Here is a 22,852-nt window from a genome sequence, read left to right on the forward strand (position 1 = left end):
CCTTTTCCCCTAGTCATCTTTATATCCTCTCACATCCCACATTTCTTCGCAAGCCTCTTGGCAACATCTCCCAGGCAAAGGCTTCCCGGAGCAGATTCTCAGGTGGAGCAACGACAGCTTTACATCAGCTGACGATCTTCTCATTACTCACACATTACTGATTGAATGCAGTGTTGGCCTGTCTGCAATGTCACTCTCTTTGCTCAGAAAAGCTGCAACTCTTCCTCCAAAATCAGACAGTTGTGCCAAAAGATCCTTAAATCAAACCAATTATATCCATCAACAGAATGTAAAATTTTCAGCAATAGTGGAGAGGCACCAGCTGCAGTTGCACGAATTATAAAATGCGTAGTCACCATGTTTGGATGTTCCAAGAAATATAGTTCCTCTCTGCTGCCATCTACAGTTAGATTTCAAATTTTTTTAAAAAATCTACTTTTCACTTCCAGATATATATTTAATAATAGGATCTCAACATGCCCTACAAACCAGCTTACCCCAAACATATATTACCTCAACATATTAGAAGCTTCAGGCAAAGTTGAACCCAAGTGAGAGGTTGTCGAAAGGTATTCAGACGTTGACACGCTGCACGCTGAGTGATGCTTGATCCTAGGTGTTCTGCAGCCTGTGTAAAATCCTCAGCTGGGAATTAGGTGCTCACATTCCCTGTTCAATGCATGGGAAGACTTAAGTGGTACAGAGATGTCCCTCAGAAGTCAGATGAGCTGCCAAAAGTGAAAAGGAGATTCTAAATCTCTAGTATGGATACCTTAAATACCCCTGCTTGAGTGCCTAGAATATCTAATGCTTAATGCTTGCAGCATTGTTATCTGACGCATGCTTCCCTCAGACATGGCACTCCCAGTTTTGCAACTGTATGTTCTAACTGGGAGGCTACAACGTCAGTTTCTCTCTCTGTATAAAACCAAAACTCAGTAGACCAAAGTGGTACATTTTTAAAAGACTGACACCTCAGATGAATAGTGGACACAGCATAACTCAGCAAGATTGCTGATCTGCATTAAACGACTGTGTGCCCACTAAGTATAAAGCACCATGCTTGCTTACAGCCCCAGGCGAACATGTCATTTGATATGCAGTAAACAGAGCATGCATGAAAATAGCTATTCGCCTGCGGATCAGCACGCTCCTGCAGAGCATCCTCCCCATGGAGGCTTGAGCCTGCGTGCTCCACGAAGTGATCGTCGACACCTTCAAAACTTACAACACTTGTGTTTGGTTGTAAGACCCGTCGCGCTGACAGAGCTAACCATCTGCCGACAGCGACACCTCCTCAGCGCCCCGCGGGGCAGCAGCACCCCGCGCCTGGCTGCCCGGGGGCAGCCCCCCCTGCCGCCTCCGGCCGCGGCACAGAGGGGAGAGGTTCTTCTCAGTGGCATCCAATGATAGGACAAGGGGAAATGGATATAAGCTGGAACATAGGAGGTTCTGCTTAAACATGAGGAAGAACTTCTTCCCAGTAAGGGTAACAGAACACTGGAACAGGCTGCCCAGAGAGGTTGTGGAGTCTCCTTCTGTGGAGATGTTCAAAACCCGCCTGGACGCGTTCTTGTGTGATCTGGCCTAGGTGGTCCTGCTCCGGCAGGGGGATTGGACTAGATGATCCTCTGAGGTCCCTTCCAACCCCTGACATTCTGTGATTCTGAGAGCGCAGGAGAGCGGCGGGGCAGCGCGGGCCCCGACACCGGCCCGTGCGTGACGGGCAGCCGGCGCGCCGGCGGCTGCCGACGCCGCGGAGGTGCGAGGCAGGGTGCGAGCCGCGCAGCGGCGCGGTGGGAAGGAAGAGAGGAGGAGCAGAATCTCCTGCGCAGACCCCAGCACCTCGCTCACCGCCGGCGGCTCGGGCGCACCCGGAGGGCGAGGCCGGACTCCGAGGCTCCCGCCCGCCGCGGGCACCGCCGCCTCACGCACGGCCGTCCCGCGGAAAGGGGGAACTACACTTCCCAGCATGCCTAGCGCCCGGCCCGCCGCGCGTGCGCCTCCAGGGTGCCTTGTCCCGGGTTCTGGACGGCCGCGGCTGCCGCCGCAGACCTCGGCGGGGAGCGGGTGGGTCCGCAGGCGCCGGGTTGCCATGGCGGTGCGCCGGCCCGGCCAACGGTGGTTGGGTGTGTGGCGGGCCGGGGTGCCCCAAGATGGGGGAGGCTGCCGTGCAGGGAGCGCCTCAGCTACGGCCGGTGCTGTTCCCCACAGGGCGATCGCGGGCGGTCGCCAGAGCGGCAATGGCCAGGCCGACCGTCGTGCCCACGAGCGTCAGGGCGACTGTGCCCGAGGCTTTCATGGTGCTCCACCTGAGGATGAGGGTCGTGGAAGAGCAAACCAGCGCGCTGGTGCGAGACCTGGAGATGCTGGGTGCCGATGGGCAGAGGTAGGGAGAAAGCGGGGGTAAGCCTTTTCCTTCTTGCAGGGGTCACACCTTTCGCGATTTTCCTCATCTTGTTCTTCTTTGCACCTGTTTGCCGTGCGTTGTTCTGCTCTCCGCGGGGGAGCTGGTACTGGCAGAGCTGATGGGAATGGGCTACACCGACCCAGGGTCACAGGAAGCCTTCCAGCTCTGTGAAACGTGGTTTCTAATCTAATCACGTCTGTAGCGCGCACGTGCAACATCAGGTAAGCGTGTGTACAAGGAGTGGGTCAGTCTTTTCTCCTTTCCAGCCGCGATCGTTTGCGCTCAAAGACCTTGGAAACACCTGCTGGTCACCCAGCCATCAGCCCTGTGCAGGCCAGGGTAGCGTTTGTGGGAGAAAACACACTGTGGAAAAACTGTGAAACTCTGGTGAATCGAATGTGTCGGTTAGAGAGCGTTGTACAGACACTGAAATTAAACGTCTTCCAGCTGCAGACCGCAAAGGAACTGAATCCAGAGCATGCAGGTAGTAAAAGGGGGTTTTTTACCACTTTGTTCTTCATTGTCCCTTCGTGTGCTTTTTCTGTCAATGAAAGTTTCTTGCCTTTTCCTTGTGGCAGCCCAGTTGGAGCAGCGCCTGAATGCAATCCACGAGGAGCATTTGCAAGAAATGAAGATTGTACAGCAAGAAGCAATGAAGTTGCGCCAACACCTGAGTAGTATGAAAGAGGCTGAAGAAAAGGCAAAAGAAGAAGTTCAGAGACTGCGTACTGCTCTGGAGATTACAACTGCGTCCAAGGTATAAAACATTATGATCTTCTTATAGTTTCAAGTATTAATAGGCTTGTTTTTAAGTACGTTCATTTCTGACATAGTTAAACAGAAAGGATACTCAGCTGGAAAAAGGAATTTATGATATATTGTTGGCAGTAAGAGCAAACTTTTGATAATGAGAATCTGTGCTTCTATCAATTAAAAAAGCTATGTAGCAAATCAAGAATAAAAATATTTGAGATTTGTAATTCTCTCATCTTCGTGACTTAAGTTCATCCTAGCTTTCATGCGTAGAGTTCTCAGTAGCTTTTCTGTTTTTCCAGGAACGTAACATTTCTCTGGTGTTTCAGTCTTACACTTCTATTACTATCTTCACTGAAAAAAAACTTCAATGGAGTATGTCACTCAGTCTTGTTAATTGTATTAAAGAATATGTTGCTTCTTAGTGCTTGCACTCTTATATTCAGTGCTTCAGAACAGAGAACATCTGACTGGAGATAGAAATCAAGTTCTAGGTGTTAGCATGGCAGTTACATTCTACAATACCTGTTGCTCTTGCAATAATTATGAACATGAAAGGATTAAAGTATCTGTTCCTTTCATCTTCTTTAGATGAATGTAGTGGTTGCAGCTGAGGAACTGAGGAACACAAACCAGAAAATTAGCTGTAGAATTCAGGAGGTAAGTTCAAGAGCAAGGAGCTTAGTAGGAGGCTGACTTTGCTGAGTGTTATTTAAAGATTTGAATAAGAAGATCCTTAAATAATATTCTAGCTGCAATTTTGGAATGTGCACAACCCAAAGGAACCTGCCAGCCATGCTCATAACTAAATACCCAGACAGAACATCTTTCCTATATGATCTCAAAGTTTTTGTTCAGTCTACTTGATTAGACCTGGGTCAGAAAGCATTTTTTTTTTTCTAGCTAACAGAGCAGCTGTCTCAGGAGATCAGCCTGCAGCAGTCTTTGGAGGAATCCCAAGCAACTGTCATGTGTCGTGTACGGGACATGGAAACAACAGTAGAAGCAGAACGGAAGCAGGTTTGAGAAACTTTCAGTCGTCTTTTATATCTTTTCATTTTCTCATCTGTGAGGGAGAGCAAAAAGTTGGATGTCGTTCCAAGGAACCAGTTCAAAACACTTTGTAACTACAATATTTTCTACAAACATTGATCAGAAGAGATCATGTAATCAATCTTCCTGCTCCAAGTAGAAGTATCACAAGCACGGGATTGAGGCATTAGTGGATTTATCTAGCAGAGTTCAAGGACTGATTCCATGGCTGCTTTAGGTATTTTTTCTAGTGTTGCAATAATGTTCCAGTTAAGATTTTTTTTCCTAGCATCCGATCTGGATGTTCCAAGCTTAAATTTGGGACCATTGCCCCTTTTTAAATCATTAAATGCAACTGAAATGCGTTTGACTTCATAATCTTTGTAACCACCTCTCAGATTTGTGGGCCACAACTGGATCCTGCCTTAACCTCTTCTTCACCAGGCTAAAACAGCCTCTTTATAACTGAGGTACTAATAAACCTTCCATTAGAAAATGCAACTTCTGAAAAATATTCTGTTGAGATCTTAAACCTTCTGGGACTAAGAATGTTTTCTCCATGAATTGCCATAAGGAAAAAGAGAGATTTTTGTTCTCAGCTGTATTTGTATTGCCTAGCTGTTTTGGAGTGTGGGGAGGTGCCATAGCTCACGGTAGGAATGAACTGGCTTACACATAAATCAAATAAACAAAACCAATGCCCCTCTCTGCATGCGTACGCACACGAGCCACATGCAGTCACTCCAACACTTCTGAAGTCACAGCAACAGTTTAGTAAGGAAAAAAGAAAGCCAATAGCAAAGTGTCGAAACATGAATAACTAGGAGTTGGATTTTTTCTTTTTTTTTTTGATCATCAAGGTCTGAATGTTCCTGAAACAAAGTTCTGTTAGAAATTACTGCGTCTTTTTCCTACATGCCTTTTATTATCTTTGTGTTCTTCTACAGCACAAGTGGAAAAATGATGGATACATTATTGAACTCTATAAATTATACATCATGTGAGAAGCAAAGGCTTAGTTTAATTCTTCTGTCACTTTCTGATGGGTATAGTTGGCCCTGTGGTATATTTATTAGTTAGCATTAAAACAAACCAAAAACATCCTCACAAACGGCATGAGACAGACTTGTTAAGTGCCTTGAGTTTTGCGTTCACCTTCATCTTTTATAGCTTGATCTTTCCTGTAATCTTTAATTGTGCAAACTTGTTAGATTTGGCCTGTCATGTAAAGATGATTATAAGCACACATACACAGCGTAACGTATAGAAATTGAGTTGCTTGCCATAAAAGTCTTCTGCATAAGATTGGGACAAGCCGAAAGAGAGGAGAAGCTGATCAGGCCGTATCTTTTCCAGTTAGATGAACTTCTCAGGCTCTGAAATTTGCTTAGGTTTGCCTGACTGAATTCTGCATCTTAAAGAATAATCTGTGATATCATTGCAGGTGCAGATATTACAGCAGGACTGCCAAGAGTTGCGTAAAGATGTCCAGCTAGCCCGAGCGAGGCTGCAAGAGGAGGAGGAAAGAACTGCCCAACTGGAGCAACAGTGCACACAACTGAAAGCTGAACTGGGTATGACCGTGGGTTCTTCTCATATCTTTTTAGCCCTTCTCTCACTGCCTCCACAGTGGGAGGAAACAGCACTGAGGCCCTCCAGACCTGTGGCAGGTGCATCAGTCAACAGGAATGGAGGGCAGCTTAAGAGGCGATGAAATATGAAGGGCCTTTAGTTTACATCTGATGTTTCTAAAGCCTCTTTTTACCTAGAGGAAACTGACAACAGTGGTAATCAGGGTAATGAATACGCAACAATAATATGAAAATATTCCATCAACATAAATTCTTTTCAGAGGAGACTTCATCTAGCAAGTAACCATTAACGCATGATTCCTGAACTGATGTGCAAGTAGAAAGCCTGTTGCTATTGAGTCTTTTCCAGCTAATTTAAAAAAAAAATGCTCTGTTAAACATCAGTATAAGAACAAGCATCTTGCATAAACCTCTAGTTGATCCCATTTAGATTCCTAGTCTATTGATGTGAAAGTAGCTGCTTACAAGAGAGCAAAGTGGCATTTAATGCACTCCAGCGTAGGGGGAAGCTCCATATTGTCAAAATTAAAGGTAAATGTTCCTAACCTAAAGTCTGTTCCTTATTCCCAAGTAACTCGCAGTAACCATGCCTAAATCCTATCATAATTATTGTTCTTGTGATTGTTCCCCCAGGACCTGTATCAGATTTGTAGCTACTGCTTTTACAGAAGTGTTCCTGTTTCCCGTATGTTTTGTTTGTTATTCTGTGAATCGCAAATACGATGATTAACCTGTAGCTCACAAAAGGCAGGCAGTGCTTCTACGTAAGGCATGGCAAGAGGGGAGAAACTTGTCGTGTTGTGACAGAGTTGGCTGAATGAGGGAGAAGGATGGCAGAAGAATTCTTTCCTTCAGAACAAACTCTTACGCAAATGACAAATTTAAACGAGACACAAATTTTCTTTACTTCTGTGTCAAATAATCCTGCTGAAATATTGAAGTTACCAAGAAAAGTATTAAAGAACAACACATTTGCAAAAGTCTTACCTATTTGTGGCATGTTCAGTAACTTAGCTAAACTCAACATTAAATCAAGAGGTCACCTGTTAAAATTACCAGATAGCAAAGCACGTCCTGACATTCTTTTCTATTTTTAGACTCCAGGAACTGTATCATTTCCCAGCTTGGTGAAGAAGCAGAAGTAAGTTGTAAACAAGTGTTGGTGAGGAAAACAGCTAAATAAAAATCAAAACAGCCCATATGGGGCCTTTCAAATGTACCACACTTTGGAGGCAGAATTTTTACATGGACAAATGCCAAATGTGACCAAGGCTACTAACCACTGAATGTCTTAATATTTTACCAGTTCAAGGTTACCTTACTGTTTTTTGAAAAGTTAACTTTTATATTCTACTGAATATCCAAACAGTGATATGAGTGCCTTCCTTGGAAAGCTAGAACTGATCACAAAACACAGTTTTGGTAATACAAGTATTGGATACAAAGGAAGCAAATAAATGGATTGGTGATTAATACTACAGAAAAATCAGAACCTTGGTCAACTGGGTACTAAATGGGCGAAGAGGTTTGCTTACTGCCTGTGTAGGGACTGTATGTGCTGTCTGAAGTCTTCTCTGAAAGAGTGAGTTCAGCTTAGACGTGGAGCCTCACGGTGCACTGGCAGAGGATTCCTTCAGTTGTGAATTGTACCACTTCCGGCAGGGAAATGTTTTAAGTTCAGAAGTATTGATATTATTTATAGTGGAGACTAGTGAATTTGAGCTCAGAAGGATATGAAGTCACCCTCAACTTTGAAAGCTAAGTTAGAGCAGGTAGCACTTTGGTTATTATTTCGAGGTATATTTTGGAAAGAGGCTTGTACTATAGGAGCCATGCCCGGTTCTTGCAAGACCACGTAGCCATGTGACAATAGCTTAAAGGAAATGAGCAAGTATGAAACAAAGACTTGGTATTTGGGAAGTGCCTGGCTAAATGACATTTAAATTTTTTCTCAGTGGAAGTTCTGTTTTATTGCCCCTTAGAACGCACAGCTGTCCTTTAGCAAACAACGCAAAGAGAACCTGCAACTTCAGTCTAAAATGGCTGCGCTGCGAGAAACAGCAGAGAAAGTCCAGGTAATGAGAACAGCTACTCTCATTTTTAAAGTGGAACTGAAGTATAACAAAACAAGTGATTACAGTGAGAAATGATTACACGTTTACTGGGAAGCCTCAAATGCAGGTCAGAAGACAAAGTTTAGTGCCCTCAGGTAGTGAGGGCCAACAAACAACTTCCAGTGAAGGAATTCAATCACTATCCTAGTTAACTGTTCCAGATTTCTCAGCCTTCAGGCTGGAAAGTTTTCTTCCCAATACTTATTTTTAATCAGCTTTTTTGAAAGTGTTTTCTTCAGAGGCCAGGACATGCAGAACTACTGCTGCTCCCTCTTCTATTTGCCCTTGAAGCATTACGTTTATATTCCTTTGCACTTTTAGATTCCACATGAATGTATTTCTGTTAATGTCCTGGTTTTGGACAATGCCCTGACTCAAATATGGAGTACTTGCCTGGCTAAAATTTCCTCTGTCCCTGGAAGTGTTCAAGGGTTGGATGAGGCTTTGGGCAACCTGGTGTAGTGGAGGGTTTCCCTGCCCATGGCAGGGGGTTTGGAGCTAGATGATCTTTGAGGTCCCTTCCAACCCTAACCATTCTATGATTCTGTCTTTTGGGACAAACGGTTGACCTCAGTACATTCTAAAAATTTTTATTTATTCTACTTTTTAGAACACATTTTGAAAAACTTTTTTTCCCCCTCAACAGATACTTGTTTATTGGACGGTGTGCACTGGTAATGGGATCTGGATATGTCTTTCACAAAGCAGTTCCATTTTTCTTTGGTTATCTACAATAATTCAACTACAAAATTAGTAGGGGTCTGTTTTCAATTTTTGCCTTCTTTGCCTTAGAAGCATTACTTTTTTTCTGGACATCAAAACTAATAAGTGATTATGCTTGATTGATGGTTTAAACTATGTTCTCTTTTTTCCCATTACTGTAAACCTTTAACACCTTGCAATAAATCTACCATAAATTGGGACTACCTGAACAAATTTTTTTTGACACTTTCTACCTAAAGTAGATTTTTCCTTTCTCTGCAAGAAATTTTTTTAAAGTTTCTGACTGCCTACTATGCAGGAAAAAATCCCCAAACCCCTGAAAATGTGTTTGTCATCCTCTTTCTCCTTCTATTTAACCAGGTCCTTAATGACCACTTAAGCCAGCAATGCTCAGAGCTCAGCACCACGCTCCAAAGTGTTGCCATGGAGAATGCTAAACTCATTTTGGATTATCAGACCATGCTTAAGGTATGTAGCCTACTATTACAGTCCAAGAAAGTTGTCTGCATCTTAGGTGTTAGACAACAGACTCATTCCTAATACCGATAATCTGTGAGAATACAGTAAAATACTTTATATACAGCAATAGAAGTTCTATACAGGTGGCAGTGAGAAAGTGTTAGTGTCCTTCTTTGGCAAAGATTTATTTTCAGTACAGAAAAAAAAAAGTCGTATATTAGAGGGAAAGAATGTAAATATGTTGATATTATTTACGGAAACATTCTGTAACAACCACTGAGAAAGAGGAACGTAGGAATTAATGGACATTGTAAGTACTGTAAATGCAGAAGCTGAGTGGAAGTAGTAAGGATCTGAGACGAAATACGTATCTAAAAGCTAGGTAACGTGAACTCAGCTTTGGCACCCTGTTCCAGAAGCAGCACACCACAATGCAGGGATGATGCAGGAGCTCAATGACAAATGAACAGCTTTGTAAATTAATTACTCATCCCTTATCATTCTGATGTTAGTGTTATTGCCTGGGTAATTTTTCCCCTTTAGGCAGAGCAAGAAAAGACTCGTAAGCTGCAAGAGCAAGACTCGCTTCCGAATGCTGCCCCTGCCAACGTTCTTGGAGAGCTGCAGGGTGTGCAGCATGAGAGGGCTCAGCTTCAAAGAGAGCTGTGAGGAGTTTTCTCGTCTGCAGCCTCTGTCTCCCCTTCCTCCGTTGCATTCTCACCACCTTCATTTCTGCTTCTCTAGTGCTTGTTAACATGTTAACACAGAAGGGCCACTTTGGGATTTAAAGCGGAGGCCATCTTCTGTCCTTCTGTTTTGCTAGAACTCCAGCTTGGCTGTTTTGTCTTTCTTCAGGGAGGCCTTGCGTACAGAGTATGGCAAATACAGGCAGAAAGCAAGCCTTTCTGAGGAGGCAGCAACCACACAGAGACAGCTTTTGAAATGTACTGTTGCTCGACTGCAAGGTGAACTTGAGACAGCTTTGCAGGAGAAAGGATCTCTGCTGGCAGAAAAGGAAGGTCTTCAACAGGAGGTACAGAAAATGTGCAGTTTTAAAGATGTGTTTTTGAAGGCTGCTTTCGGACCCACATCGCTAGAGTTCTTATTTGCGTACCAGTTTTGCTTTCAGAACAATTATTTTTTGCTATTGCAGTGGCAAGTGTGATACACTCTCCCCTTTCCTGCAATGCTTATGAAAAGGGAGAGAGGACAGGGCGGCTCTGCAGATACTATTTCCGAACTTCAGAGTTGACTTGCAACCTTCAGATCTACTGTTCTGAAGATGTGTACTATTTCTGCAACTCTGGGTATTTTCAGGTGACAACAATTTCATATTTCTTTTGACAGATAAGGACAACAGCAAATGAAACAATACAGGAAAGGAACAAACTGGAAGTAGAAAAAACAGAGAATGAGGTATCTTGCAGTATATATGGCTGTTCTTTAAGTTTAGTGTTGTCTTTCTTTAAGTCTTCCTTTCATTTTGCTTCTCTCTCAACTAAATTATTTCTAAATACTGTGATATTTACCACAGCCATACTGTTCACTTTGCTGTCTGATGTTTTTCTTGTCCATATGGATGTGTCCTTTGGAGCAGCAACTGTACTGCTACCTACACAAGGCCCTATTTGCAGTAATAATTTTTTTTTATGCTACTGTGACAGATGATAAATAATTTTTAGCTTCTCTGAGCTGTTTCACCTGGGTAGCTTCCTTGCATGTGCATAGCCTGGAAAGGAAAGGCAGTGTCTGTGGTATAAAGGAGAAATTCCTTAGTGTTGTGACTGAAGTCAGCACGATTCTGTCTGTTGCAGAAGAGCTCTCAAACAGGAGAGACTATAATCTGTAGGTAGTGCTGAGGTTTTGTGATTTTCATGTATTACAACTGTGGAAATCTTGAAGTGGTATGATTAGAGTTGGATTTTCTTCTTCATAGCTAGAAATGGTTTCAATGAAATTCACTTTGCAAACGCTAGAGGAAGAGAACAAGAGGCTATTGGATCACTTGGCTACACTGGTGCATGAGCAGGTAAGCCAGTAGTAAAGTAGACAACTGATGACCTGGCTGGTAAGTAACTGTAGGAGGAATCAAGGTGCTCTTTGAAGTAATGTGTATTTTATTGAGAGTAGCTGATCAAATTAAGGAATCAAAAAGAGGAAAACATTAAAACAGAAGGAAAAGATACTTCAAACGTTACTCCATCTTTTTAGATGTCTGTGTGGGATGAGCTAAGAGAACTATATGGAGCTTCAGGTATTGGACATTTAGGTATGTCATTAAAATCCTAAGACTCCATTCCATTTGCTAGTACAGGTACACAGCTTGTGTATCTGTACATAGATATTCCACCTGTGTACATTGGGAAGGTATTAACAACAGTTTTCTGCCCTTTGTAGAAAAACTTGCACTTGGGACCTCATTCCCATTTTTAATTCATTTCCATTCCCTTATTTCTCACTACTCTCAGTCACCTGGATCAGGACACTTGAGCAGTTCCAGAAAAGTTCAGTAAAAGCTTAGTAATACTGTGCTACCAGTGCTTTTACTGTTTTGTGAGGGTTTTGTGGTTTGTTGTTGTGTTTTTTTTTATTTTATTTTATTTTTTTCAGAGTTAGATGTAATGACCAGTTGTATACACTGGACATCCCAAAATGCACTTAGCTGCTGATAGGGTCCTAACATCCCATTGCTAAAGAAGAATTAACTGAAACACCTTTTGAATGTTTGCTATTTGATAATCAAAGTTACATTTCTACAGTAGTTAGTGTGTAACACGTATATCTTTCTTCTGTTTAACCCAACTCCTTTGGCAGTCATCAGTTAAAGATTATGAATCAATGGAGGATTCAGAACCTTAAAGAGTTGCACGATTTTTAATTTTTTTTATATTCTTTACTGTTTAAGTTATTTTAATTCTGTCCATACCTTCTCATTCTTCTAGTTGTTTTTGCTTCTCTGTTCCTTGTTGTCAAAGGTTTCTTTCATCTCTCCATTTCTGTTGCTTGTGCTTCTAGGACAGTGGCCTTCTTGCGGCCATCTGGAAGGCTGCGCCAATTTAAGCAGTTCTTCCTAGAGATTAAGCTGTCTTGGAGGAATTTATGCTATTTGAATATTTTTTTTTTTTAAATCTGTTTTAGTGTTTCACATAATTGAAAATTTGTAGCTGAAGTAACACAGGGAAGTTAAAAGACTCAGGGAGAAACAGGACACTGATCACCTTTTTTTTGTTGCTTTTTGCCTTGTTTTTCCTATGGAATGGTGACATCTGCTCTTTTTTAGTATGTTCAGCAGCAGGTGCAACAAGTGCTGGCAGAGCTGGCTGACAGCAAGAATAAACTGGCCTATGAGAAAGGAAAACTTCAGGTACCTCTCAGCATCCTGTTTGTCAGCTCAAAAGGGAAACTTGTTTTTTTACGCTAAGCTAAGATAAGGTTGTTTAACCTTAGCTCTTCAGTACTTAATTTGGAGGGAAGTGCTTCTTTATATACTTGATTTATTTATGTACTGTCAAGCACATATATTAAGAGAGTTCTGTATGAAAATCGTCTTTGATCCTGCTCATACTGCCACTGGGTGACAAGATGCAGTAGATGTAACATCTCTCGGACTTTTGATAATTAAGTTGCTTAATGTGTGAAAATAGTAGAATGGCCAAGAACCACCAGGGGGCATTGAAACAAAATATATAGGTAGAAAATCAGTTGAAAGATTAGAAACATGGAAAACTTTATTAAAAATACAAATGAATAAGAAGGGAGGCAAGCCATGATGGTAAGCAAAACTAAAGAGCATATGTAAGCTTTCTTAAGCAGAAATTAGCCACACAGTAAACGAAGTGCTGGAAGTAAAGCCTTTTCTTCAGTGTGACCTGTATCACAGAATTTGGGACAGTGGTGCAAAGATTTATGAGTTTCTTTTTAAAACAGCACAGAATGTATAGTGATTATTGGAGAGCAAGAAAGCTACATTTATGCAATAGTCCCAGGTCTGGTGGTAGTGACAGAAGGAAGCAAACAAGACATTGTACTTAGATTAAAACAGGTTGAATTCTAATCTGGAATTATTTCTATGGAAGGATAAGTTAGAAGCGATTCACTTGCTGCTTCTCCTGCTATGGGACTCAGGGAAAAGAAAACATTTGCTCTGGGCAGGGAGACATGGTCACATCACACTGCTTCTGTGTTCCAGATAAGATAATGCTTTTTCTGTTTCTGCACCAAAAGAAAGCTGAGATGTTTTGTCCCATCTCTTTCCTTAAGATGGCAGTGCAGAAACTGGAGGAAGAGCTGTAGATGCCCGTTTAGGTGGTAGTGAGCTTTGCAAGTGCGTTTCATAGAGACCAGATACAATCAGGTGAAACAGAACTTTGAGAAGTTCTTACCCTTCAGAATTAGGGTCAGACTAACTAATGCTTACATAGCCATTAGAAATCACATTCAACACACTTTTTTTCCGAAACCAGAGCACGCCCTTAATGTTAACTGTAGCATTCTAGTCTGCAGCTGGAAACAGAACCTGATTTCACCAAAACAAACATGAGAACTATGGAAGTTTAGCTGAGCAGAGCTGTTTTTCATACAAGTTCATTGCATATATTCAGGCTAGACAACACAGAGTTTACAGGATTATAAAGATAGTCCTCAGGATTTATTATTTCCCAGTAAGAGAACAAACAGTTGCAGAAAATACTTGCCTAGCTGTATTGCTGGGAGGCAGATAGTTATTCTGCTTCAGTCTGTTTGCGCAGTCTTATAGACAGAAGTTGAGAGAAGAGGGGTGTTATCCTGGGCAGTGAGACCAAGCTTGTAGGTACAGTGCTGTGAAGTGGACTCTGCTCTGTCATGAGTTTGGTATTCTGAGCTGTAAGTTCAAGTAACTTCATTGAGACTTCTGTTCACAAGCAAGAATGAACTTGTAACATTGCATGCTCTTTACAGACTCCCCATGCTTCTCAGATACGAAAGCAATCTTGGAATCATTTTGAGTTGGAAAACTAAAGAGGCCAAAGTGACAAACAGTCAATCATATCCATAATCTCCATTGATCTAGAAATTAGACAGAAGATGTAATCACATTTAGGACACTTCCCTGGGAAACAAGAGGTCCTGTTTTTTGCCTTCTGTTTCCAGAAAGCAAAACAAGTCAGAGTTTCTCTCGTACCTTATTCTCCATCACAGAGGATGGTCCATCAGATAGTCAAAGGCAATTGGATGTTAAGTTGATGATTGGAATCCATGACCTGAATGCTTATCAGATTTTGGGAAAGTTAAAACACTCAGTTCCACTGGTTTGTGGATGTAGGGAACTAGCTGTAGCAAGGTCTCACAGTGGGAGCAGACCTGTGGGGTGCTCAGAACTAGAGGACTGTGCTGTGACAACAGTAGACATCACAGACTTTTAACAAAGTTCCAGTCACCACTGCGTCTTGGTGCTGCCGAGATACAGAGGGAAATCACATGATTTTGAGTAACATGCCGTGGAAAGTATCACAGAAAAAAGCTTAAATATCTTCCTGAAGTAATGCAGACTTAGGAATAAGATGTAGCATCTACTTCTGCTCCAGTGAACAGAAGATTTGGAGACTAGTTTTTGGATTTCTGGTTTTGGTACTCATGTCTTCACCGCCTCCAAGGGCTAACTGATTTTGTGGTAGGAATGGCACCAAAAAGAAAAAAATCCTCAGCAAGGTCTTGGCAACAGAAGTCTCCTGATTGTAATGCTAGGTCAGCTGCAGGTTCAAGAGAAGAAACTGTGAAATCTGATTTGTGTGCTTGTGTTCACCACTCTACACTGAGCTCATTCTGAACAAGATGAACATTCAAGAAACTCTGTGTCTGAATGTGGAGATAGTCCTAGGGTCAGCTGGAAGAATCTGTTAAATGCTATAAAGAACGTGGGAGAAAAACTGGAGAGTATTAGACATTCTCACTCCAAGATCATTGAGAACTGGATGTTCTACTGAGATTAATGTGGTGAGACTTTAATGTGGTGAGTGATGACCATGAAATGCAAGTTAGAATGATGGTTAATTTCAATTGACTAATCGATGACAATGAAGAAATGGCTGAAAATTAACAGGAACTGAAACCTTTCAGTGTTTTTTTGAAAGAGATGCAGATGAAAACTTGGGCTAAGCTACTGGTTTTGACTAAAAACCCAGCTTTATCTGTCTGTGGCACTTCTTGAAGACTGGGTTCCAAGAGTTCAGAAACATTAGAACTGTCAGTTAAAACACCCACAAAAAACCCCTAAGAACACCACCACACACTCAGCTTGGGCTTAAGTCAGGGGTAGAACAAAGGTTATGTAATTAGAGGAAGCTATTTCCATGTTCGGAACCATGGCATACTCTTGACACTGCTGCAAGCATGCAGGCTACTTACAAAACAATCCTTTACTAAAACTCTGATGAATGACTGATTTTCCTGCTCCTTTCCCTAATGATTTCTTGTACTGCAGATGGCAAGCCTGCAGCACCAGCTGGACACAGCAAAAGATGGTAACAGTAAGGTGACAGAGGTGCTGGAGCATGCGTTAGCTTCTCACAAGAAGATGCAAGCAGCTCTGGGTGCAGTACAAACTGAGCTGGGACACAAGGACACTGAAATCAGCAACCTCAGAAAAGACAAGTAAGTGAAACCGATGCTGTTTCTGTGGTCTGTCAGGAGTATGGGGAAGACAGATACAGCTGAAGAGTGGCATCTTCCCCATGGTTCTGGCTAATAAGCTATAGGACAAGTTTGTTTGAAACGTTTAGTTTGTCCTTTCCTGCAACACTGAAACGTACTCGGTACTAGTGAATCAAGTACACCAAGTGCTTGTAGCTAACCCTGCAAGCTTGGCGGGCCTCGTGCATCTTGTGGAAAAGGGGTAAAAAACAATTTCAGTTTAACTTCAGTGACAGGCAAAACTTAATATGGCTAAGTTAGAGAGCCAAACTGGTTCTCTATGGTCACCGCAGATGGTCACCACTTCAGAGGAGATGTGCACAGACTGACTTAATGCATGATTTTTTTAAAATCTGATTTCCATTTTCAGGAGCCAAACTGAACAGAAAGTACAGAAGTTAGAAACAGAATTGGAACATTGCCAAGCCAGACTGGTTGCCATGGGAAGGCAGCACAGCAGCCAGGTAGAGACTGCATTTTTCTGTACTAACAGCCACCACCACATTTTTGGTGTTGAGCTAAGGACCTTTGCTTTTTCTGAATGCAATGTGGGTGTTGTGGTTTAGGCCACTCCGGCAGCTAAACTCCTCACAGCTGCTCACTCACCCTCCCCCACCCCGCAGGGATGAGGAAGAGAATTAAAGAAGAAAAAGAAAAAGAGACTCGTGGGTTGAGATAAGAACAATTTACTACTACTGCTGCTACCAGTGTATATATATGTGTATACATATATGTACAATGATAAATATATACGAACGAGTGAGGTACAGTGTAATTGCTCACCACCCCTTGACCGAGACCTGTCTCATCCCGAACTAACGATCCCAAAACAGGTAAGTCCCCATACCGCAATCCTGGACGAACGGGAGGTCCGAAAAATAGAGAATGAGACAGAAAGAGCACTCAGAGTCCAAGAGTGAGAGCCCCAGAAGAGCAAAAGCCCTTCTTTCTGGCTGTCCCTCACTTTTATACTGGACATGATGCTGCATGATATGGAATACTAATTAGCCAATTTGGCCCTCAATCCTAAGTCTAAGTTCAAATCATAAGGAGAGTCGTGGACCCCCTGTCCTGGCTGTGCTCCCCCCTATCCTGTTGTGCTCCTGCACACTGGCAAGAACACGGCAGCTGAAAAGTCCTTGAGACCTCAGTGCCAACTACAAACATCAGTGTGCTGGCAGCATTCTTCTCAGAGCAAGTCCCAGACTAAAACCAAAACACGGAGCTCTACTAGCTGCTAAAAAGAAGAACTAACTGTCCCAGCTGAAACCAGGACAATGAGGCAACACATTAACATGAATCAAGGCAAAAGTGTTCTAACAACCTTTGGCTGTGGAGCTGGGATATCATTATCCAAGCATTGAAGGAGGCAAGCATCTCCTCTTTAAAGAAAAGGTTCTTGGCACAGGTGAAGGTTTTACAGTCTGCAGCTGGATACATATAATGAACAGAGATTTTGGAAGTTTATGTAGCCTTTATTTTTTTTCTTATTAGAATGGAAGGGAAAAGAGTCCAGTCAGTGAATTGGCATCGTAAGGATTCCCATTTAGATGCCTGTGCTTAGGGCGTGTAATCAGACAGTTGGTGAATATACTGTTTCTTCCTGTGAGTTGATACTGACTGGGAAGGAAAAAAAATAAATTCCTTTGTAAGCTTTTTCATTTGGCTAAGTACAAGTCCGATTTGTTGTTACTGCAAAGTAAAAACATGCTGGATCATAAAGCTTATCATAACATTAGTATCACTCAATCCCAGCATTCGCTTTTTTCCCCCCTTTGTTAGAAGGGTATTAAAGAAAAGTCAAAACACCAGGTGCTGTAGCATACTTCAGATACAGCAAATCATTTAGGTGTGCTGCTTGCTAATTGTTGTATAGAATAAACTAATTCTTACAGTTAATGCGAACTCACTTTTTCCCCTAGGTACAGAAATCCCTTGAAGAATCCTCCTCCAAATGGGCTGAAGTTTCCCGTGCTAACAAGGAGCTGCGGCAGAAAGTAATAGAGCTGGAAAAGTCTTTGTCTAGTTACAGGGAAAAGCTAAAAAGCCAGAGAGCTCAAGTCAGACAGTGCCTGGCCTATAAAGCCAACACAGAAAAGGTAAAGGTATGCTCACATTTCTCAATAAAGACATATGTCCTGCTCGAGAACTCCTCTTTCCTCCTACTGAGTAGGACTGCTGATCCTTTGCAGTGGAGCTAGACTTGAAAATAAAACCAACTCTGGACTCAAATTCTGAACAGAAGATTCTATAAATCGATAGCAGCTATAGTAATTATGTGGCTTCTCCTGTTGTCCCCCTCCCCCATATTAAATATGATGCCAGAGAGTCCCAACCCCCCATTAGATTTTTATGGTAGCGTTTGTCCTCTTCATTGTTTTGTGGATACAGTCTGTTTAGTTATTGATTGGGCTAAACATTGCTTGTGTAGTGATTAGTCCCTTTGCAACCTTTATAGCTGTAGAACTTACAGTTCAACTGGTACCTGATCCTAAATGAGGATCTAGCCTCCCTTGCAACTCTGCCACCTGCTTGTTCCCCTTTCCCCAGTGGGGCATGGGTTCGCTGAACTTCAGTCTCAGGGCGAGGAATAAGGACACAATGTAGCAGCCAGTGAGCCTGAAAAAATTCTGAAGTTTTGTTTCTCTCAATTTTCAGGAGACTGAATCAGAACTGAGGAAAATGGAAGCAATAAAAGAGGAGTATCAAAAGAAGAATTATGAACAGGTGAGCTGTCTTGGATAGTTTCCTGAAGAGGCTCATCTACTAAAATGTTGTTGCAATTTCTTTCTTGTGTTGTCTTCAGTCACAGGACATCCAGAAATTTGTGTCAGAGTTAAAAAGTGTGCAGAGTGAGATGCAAGTGTTGTTGAAAAACCAACATGAAGTGCAAGTGCAGAACAGGCAGCTGGAGAGCCAGCTGGAAGCGGAAAGAAGGCAAAGGCAGCAGCTGGGAAATGAATGTCAGGTAAAGCAATAACAGCATGAAAAAGTGGTGACACCCCCATGGAAGCATTTTTCTGCAAAATCTATGGGGTTGTAGAAAGACTTTATGAACTCAGTCAAAAGATATTCCTATAAATCTTGCTGTGTCTGCTCCAGAAAGTCCATCCAATTAACAACTTAATATACATTCACTGTATATCTGACTTTAGAGAGAGACAGGATTTTTTTTTTTTTTTAATTCTAGAACTCTAAGCTAGTTACAATAAAGATTGGAGAATCCTTCTGTTAGATAGCAATTTTTTACTTGTGCTGTGAAAAAAATTGTGTACAAATTAGCGTTATTTCTTTTTCTACCTAGAAACTGGTAAAAACAGTCAACTATCTGAAGAAATACAAAGAGGAGACAGAAAAGAAGCTGAAGGAAGCCAGCATAGAGTCAGAACAGGTGAGACCAGTTAGCATTAGAATAGTAACTCATTGAAAACAAGATAGTATTTCAGCACATGTGCCAAATAACCCTTTCTTTCTCAGACATACATCTCTGGTGAAGAGTGAGGTGCATCCTTGGTCTTTTCAACTGAGTGGTGTTTATCATACTTTTTTTTAAAAAAAAAAAGTTTTTCTCTTTTCTGGGAATCACTTCAATTTAGTGGGCCTTGTAAAGAGAGCTTTTGTCCCCCACAGCCTACTGGTTTTATCAGGTTTGGGATATCTGTGTTAACCAAAGTGTTGTGGCCAAGTAAATTGCCCCCCTGAGCTGCTCTTGTGTCACTCTAGATGTGACATCATGCAAAACCCCATTTCCCACCCATCCCCTGCCCCAAGAAGTCATTTGTGCTTGCATCACACCATCCTTGCACTACTGTACCACACTATCCAAATTATTATAGCTTACATGGATTACTGTAATAGTTTGGGTGAAAATCTAAGGGCTTAGATGTTTTATAAGGTATTAACTAGCATAAAGTAAAATAAAAAAAAAGTAATAGAGGTGCCTCAGCCTGAGGTCTTACATACAGCTTATCAGTCCAAGTACTATTCTGTGATTAGAAAGAGACCTTAATAGCAAGAGAGTATTTCTAACAGCATTCTTCAGGCAGTCTCCCCTCATCTCTCTCAGGAGTTGGTGGTACTTGGCATCCATTTTTTCTCCCCCTCTTCCCAATGCCTCTGTATGCTGTGCTGCCTTGGAGACCTATTTTGACTTCATTACCTGCCTAAGAGAGGGGCAACTTTGTAACAAGGACTTCTCTGATAGATCCTTTACAAAACAATGGAAGAGGGCATCATGGAGAGCTCCTACCCCTGTGTACAGGAGGAGGACTTGAGTTGTGTGCAGTTCTGCCCCTTCTTTGCACAGAGCTCAGAAACTGGAACGCCGCGTGCATTAACTGTTCTCTCTGCAGCTCTAATTGCACTGTCTTGCCCAGGCCACAGCTAGCCTAGAAGCAGCTCACCGCTGGTTCAAACGTAAGTTTGGCAGCCTGCAGCTAGAAGTTGTGAAAAGCCACCAACCAAAGAACCCTGAAGAAAGCAGCTCCAAAAAGGAGGTAAAGAAAGCAGCGCTTTCGTTTCAAAGGGGGCAGCAAAGAAAATAGGTGGGGGAAGTATTTGGTAGCTCATTGTCAGTCAGGATTTGAGTTTCCTAAGCTTGCTTTTGTAGTTTCTTACACAGGGGTGGAAAACAGATCCCTCTTCTAGTTTAGTTTGTTTCCTCCCCTTTTGCCCAAGGACATGTTTAAGCAGCCAAGAACATTACAGCTACAAGACAGCTTCAAGGGACTTTCTGTACTTAGTAAAGTTCTGTTGCACATACTTCATGTTTTGTTGATGCTCATTAACCAAACACTTGTCTGAAAGCTAACAGCTAGTGTATTTTCTTCTCTACATCCACCTCTGTTTCAGTGGTTCTCCTTCCCCTCCTCCATACCTTTACAGATACCTTTTCAAAAAGCTGTGCTTACCTCATTTGTGTAGATTCCTCAGCCTTCTCCATCATTGGTAGTTCTTACATAGCTGTGTAATCCTTTTTTTATAGATGTATGCATTAAACTGCTAAGACTTTAATCTCTTCTTTAGTAATGACAAAGACTCCCCGAACAGTCATCAGCTTCATAAAACGTTGCATCTTTTCCCAGGAGAAAAAGCAAGAAGAGCTTCCCACTGACACCTCCCGGGACAGCAGGGCAAGGACTCAGCACCAGGAAGGCCCACGTGAGCTGGGCAGGAAATGAGCTCACTTGACTGGGTGATTCCCAGCCCAGGGAGAGCATCACCTGCAGCCAGGAGGCTCCCTGCAAGCATCCAGGTGCTGGCAGAACAGGGAACTTTGCTTGATCAGACATAGATAGGTCTGTATCACTGAGGCAGCCTTACAAATAAAAGGTGCTCACAGGGCACCCACATATAGGGGACCTACAGATGCTTGTTTAAATCATGAACTCTGGCTTGAATTAACTCATACCGCTCACCTTGTCTTTTTGACTCAGGTGCTTTGCATTGTGGGGCTGACATTAACAAAACTGCTATTTATAGCAAACCAATTATTCCTTATCATTACTGTGAACTCTGTGTTGTTGATATGCTACATCTTTGCTTTCGTCACATTCCTTTTACCAGCTTTAGACTAAGGCCTGGCAGGTGCTATCAAAACAAATCTCAGACTGGTTTGCAGAGGGTTTGTGGGAATTACGGCAGACCGAGTCATGTGTCTGCGGCTGGATGCTGACGTGAGCGGGACAGGGAGGAACTGGCAGGACTGGCTGCTTCTAATGGTAGATAATAGCTGGGTCACAAGAGAACATAACCCTTAGGCTATTTTGGGAGTGTATGAGGAATTCATTAGGTGTATGACATTATACCACACATCATCTTGCCTTCATAAGAATTAGTGGAATTTGTTCAACATATCCTACTGTGGAACAACACACTGGGGAAAGAGTAGTTGAAGCTGATGACTTACATCATAGTATGTTGAAGAGGACGGTGACGGACAGTTTTTGTGTTTGGTCATCTAAGGATCAGCTCATCTTCGTCACGGCTTACTCTTTCACGTGATTTCAGTACAACCTAGCTTTTTCAGTACAGGTGGTGGTGCACTCTGATCTGCTTCCACAGAGCTGTTTGCAGACTCCTCTGTGAGCAATAGTACTGTTTATTTCTGCAGGATCTATACATGTTATTTGCAATTCTTTAGTTTAGTGAGGAGGGAAGTTTTGCATACCTCTGGAGCCCAGGAGTAGCCCAAGGACACACTAGAATTAGCTCCTTCTGCTCCTCCAGAAATTTGGTCCTAAACTGTAACTTACGTGATCAGCCTCTGGACTAAATGATGATGACCTGAACCACTCCTCCTTCAAGCAAAGGGCTGTTCTAAGGAACAAGGGTGGCTGAGCACACTATTAAAGCTAATGCACAGCTGATCTTTATTAAATTGTGAGGCTTAAAAGCAGGCCTATGCAATATGGCTTTAGATTTGTCCCAGTCAAGCTGGTTCCTTCAGAAATCCACTGGCATCTATGCCACACCTGCTCCGTAAAGCTCCGGAGGTGGCTTAGCATAAACTGTGCCCCTCTGCCTCCACAGTGCCCTCAGGCAAACAGCAGTCAAAACTGGCATCTGGTTTTGCTTGCTATGATTGCCAACTGTAGAGTAATCACAGCTGAAGCACGGTCTTGTCAACTAGCACTTAACCATTTAACACTTTTGTTTATATTGAATGCTGAAGTAGGCTGACTAACAAGGGACGTGTCACTGTGACCTTTGCCTATGCAAAAGGACAAAGCATACAGCAGCTGTGTTGGTATGAGATGCATGTTGGCAGGGCAACAGCACCAGCCCCCCCCCGTCTTCCCTCTGTGGGAGTTTTGTACCAACATATGGTGCACCTCAAGGGCTGGTTCTTCACCCCGTCCTTGCTCCTGCATCCCCTGCTCTCTCTAGAGCTGTGCAGCTGCAGTTACTTTGCACATTGAAATGCCAAGTCTGATTACATGGCTGGAGCCATTAAACTTGGTGTATATATTTGCAAAGTGACAGTCTAGTCCAGATTCAGCACATCCCATTGCGTTTTCTAAACCTGTTTGAGGTTTAGGGTGGAAAGCAGTGACATACGGGGTAATTGTGAAGGATTACTGTATCCCAGTACTTTTTAA

The 22,852-nt window shown here is 42.5% G+C and overlaps 1 protein-coding gene across 1 annotated transcript; it reads left to right on the forward strand.

Moving 5' to 3' along the window:
- The first annotated feature begins 2,156 nt into the window (after nt 1–2,156).
- Nucleotides 2,157–22,533, forward strand: CCDC150 (coiled-coil domain containing 150). Its single transcript, XM_086615874.1, has 22 exons — nt 2,157–2,389; nt 2,677–2,894; nt 2,989–3,167; nt 3,755–3,823; nt 4,067–4,183; nt 5,640–5,769; nt 6,885–6,928; nt 7,770–7,862; nt 8,985–9,092; nt 9,627–9,748; nt 9,939–10,116; nt 10,431–10,499; nt 11,020–11,112; nt 12,364–12,447; nt 15,544–15,713; nt 16,123–16,216; nt 17,675–17,851; nt 18,411–18,479; nt 18,559–18,720; nt 19,057–19,143; nt 20,129–20,248; nt 20,837–22,533. The coding sequence occupies exons 1-22, from the start codon at nt 2,157–2,159 to the stop codon at nt 20,930–20,932; spliced, it is 2,712 nt and encodes a 903-aa protein (XP_086472000.1). The 3' UTR covers nt 20,933–22,533.
- Nucleotides 22,534–22,852: the final 319 nt, after the last annotated feature.

Source organism: Tauraco erythrolophus, chromosome 8, assembly GCF_009769465.1.
Source record: "Tauraco erythrolophus isolate bTauEry1 chromosome 8, bTauEry1.pri, whole genome shotgun sequence".
Taxonomy (NCBI): Eukaryota; Metazoa; Chordata; class Aves; order Musophagiformes; family Musophagidae; genus Tauraco; species Tauraco erythrolophus.

Bases quoted from the DNA above. Each gene is read 5' to 3' on its own strand.
- CCDC150 (XM_086615874.1), top strand. From the start codon at position 2,157: ATGGGGGAGGCTGCCGTGCAGGGAGCGCCTCAGCTACGGCCGGTGCTG. The intron at 12,448-15,543 runs GTACCTCTCAGC...CTTGTACTGCAG, and splicing joins ATGAGAAAGGAAAACTTCAG to ATGGCAAGCCTGCAGCACCA. The intron at 18,480-18,558 runs GTGAGCTGTCTT...TGTTGTCTTCAG, and splicing joins AAAAGAAGAATTATGAACAG to TCACAGGACATCCAGAAATT.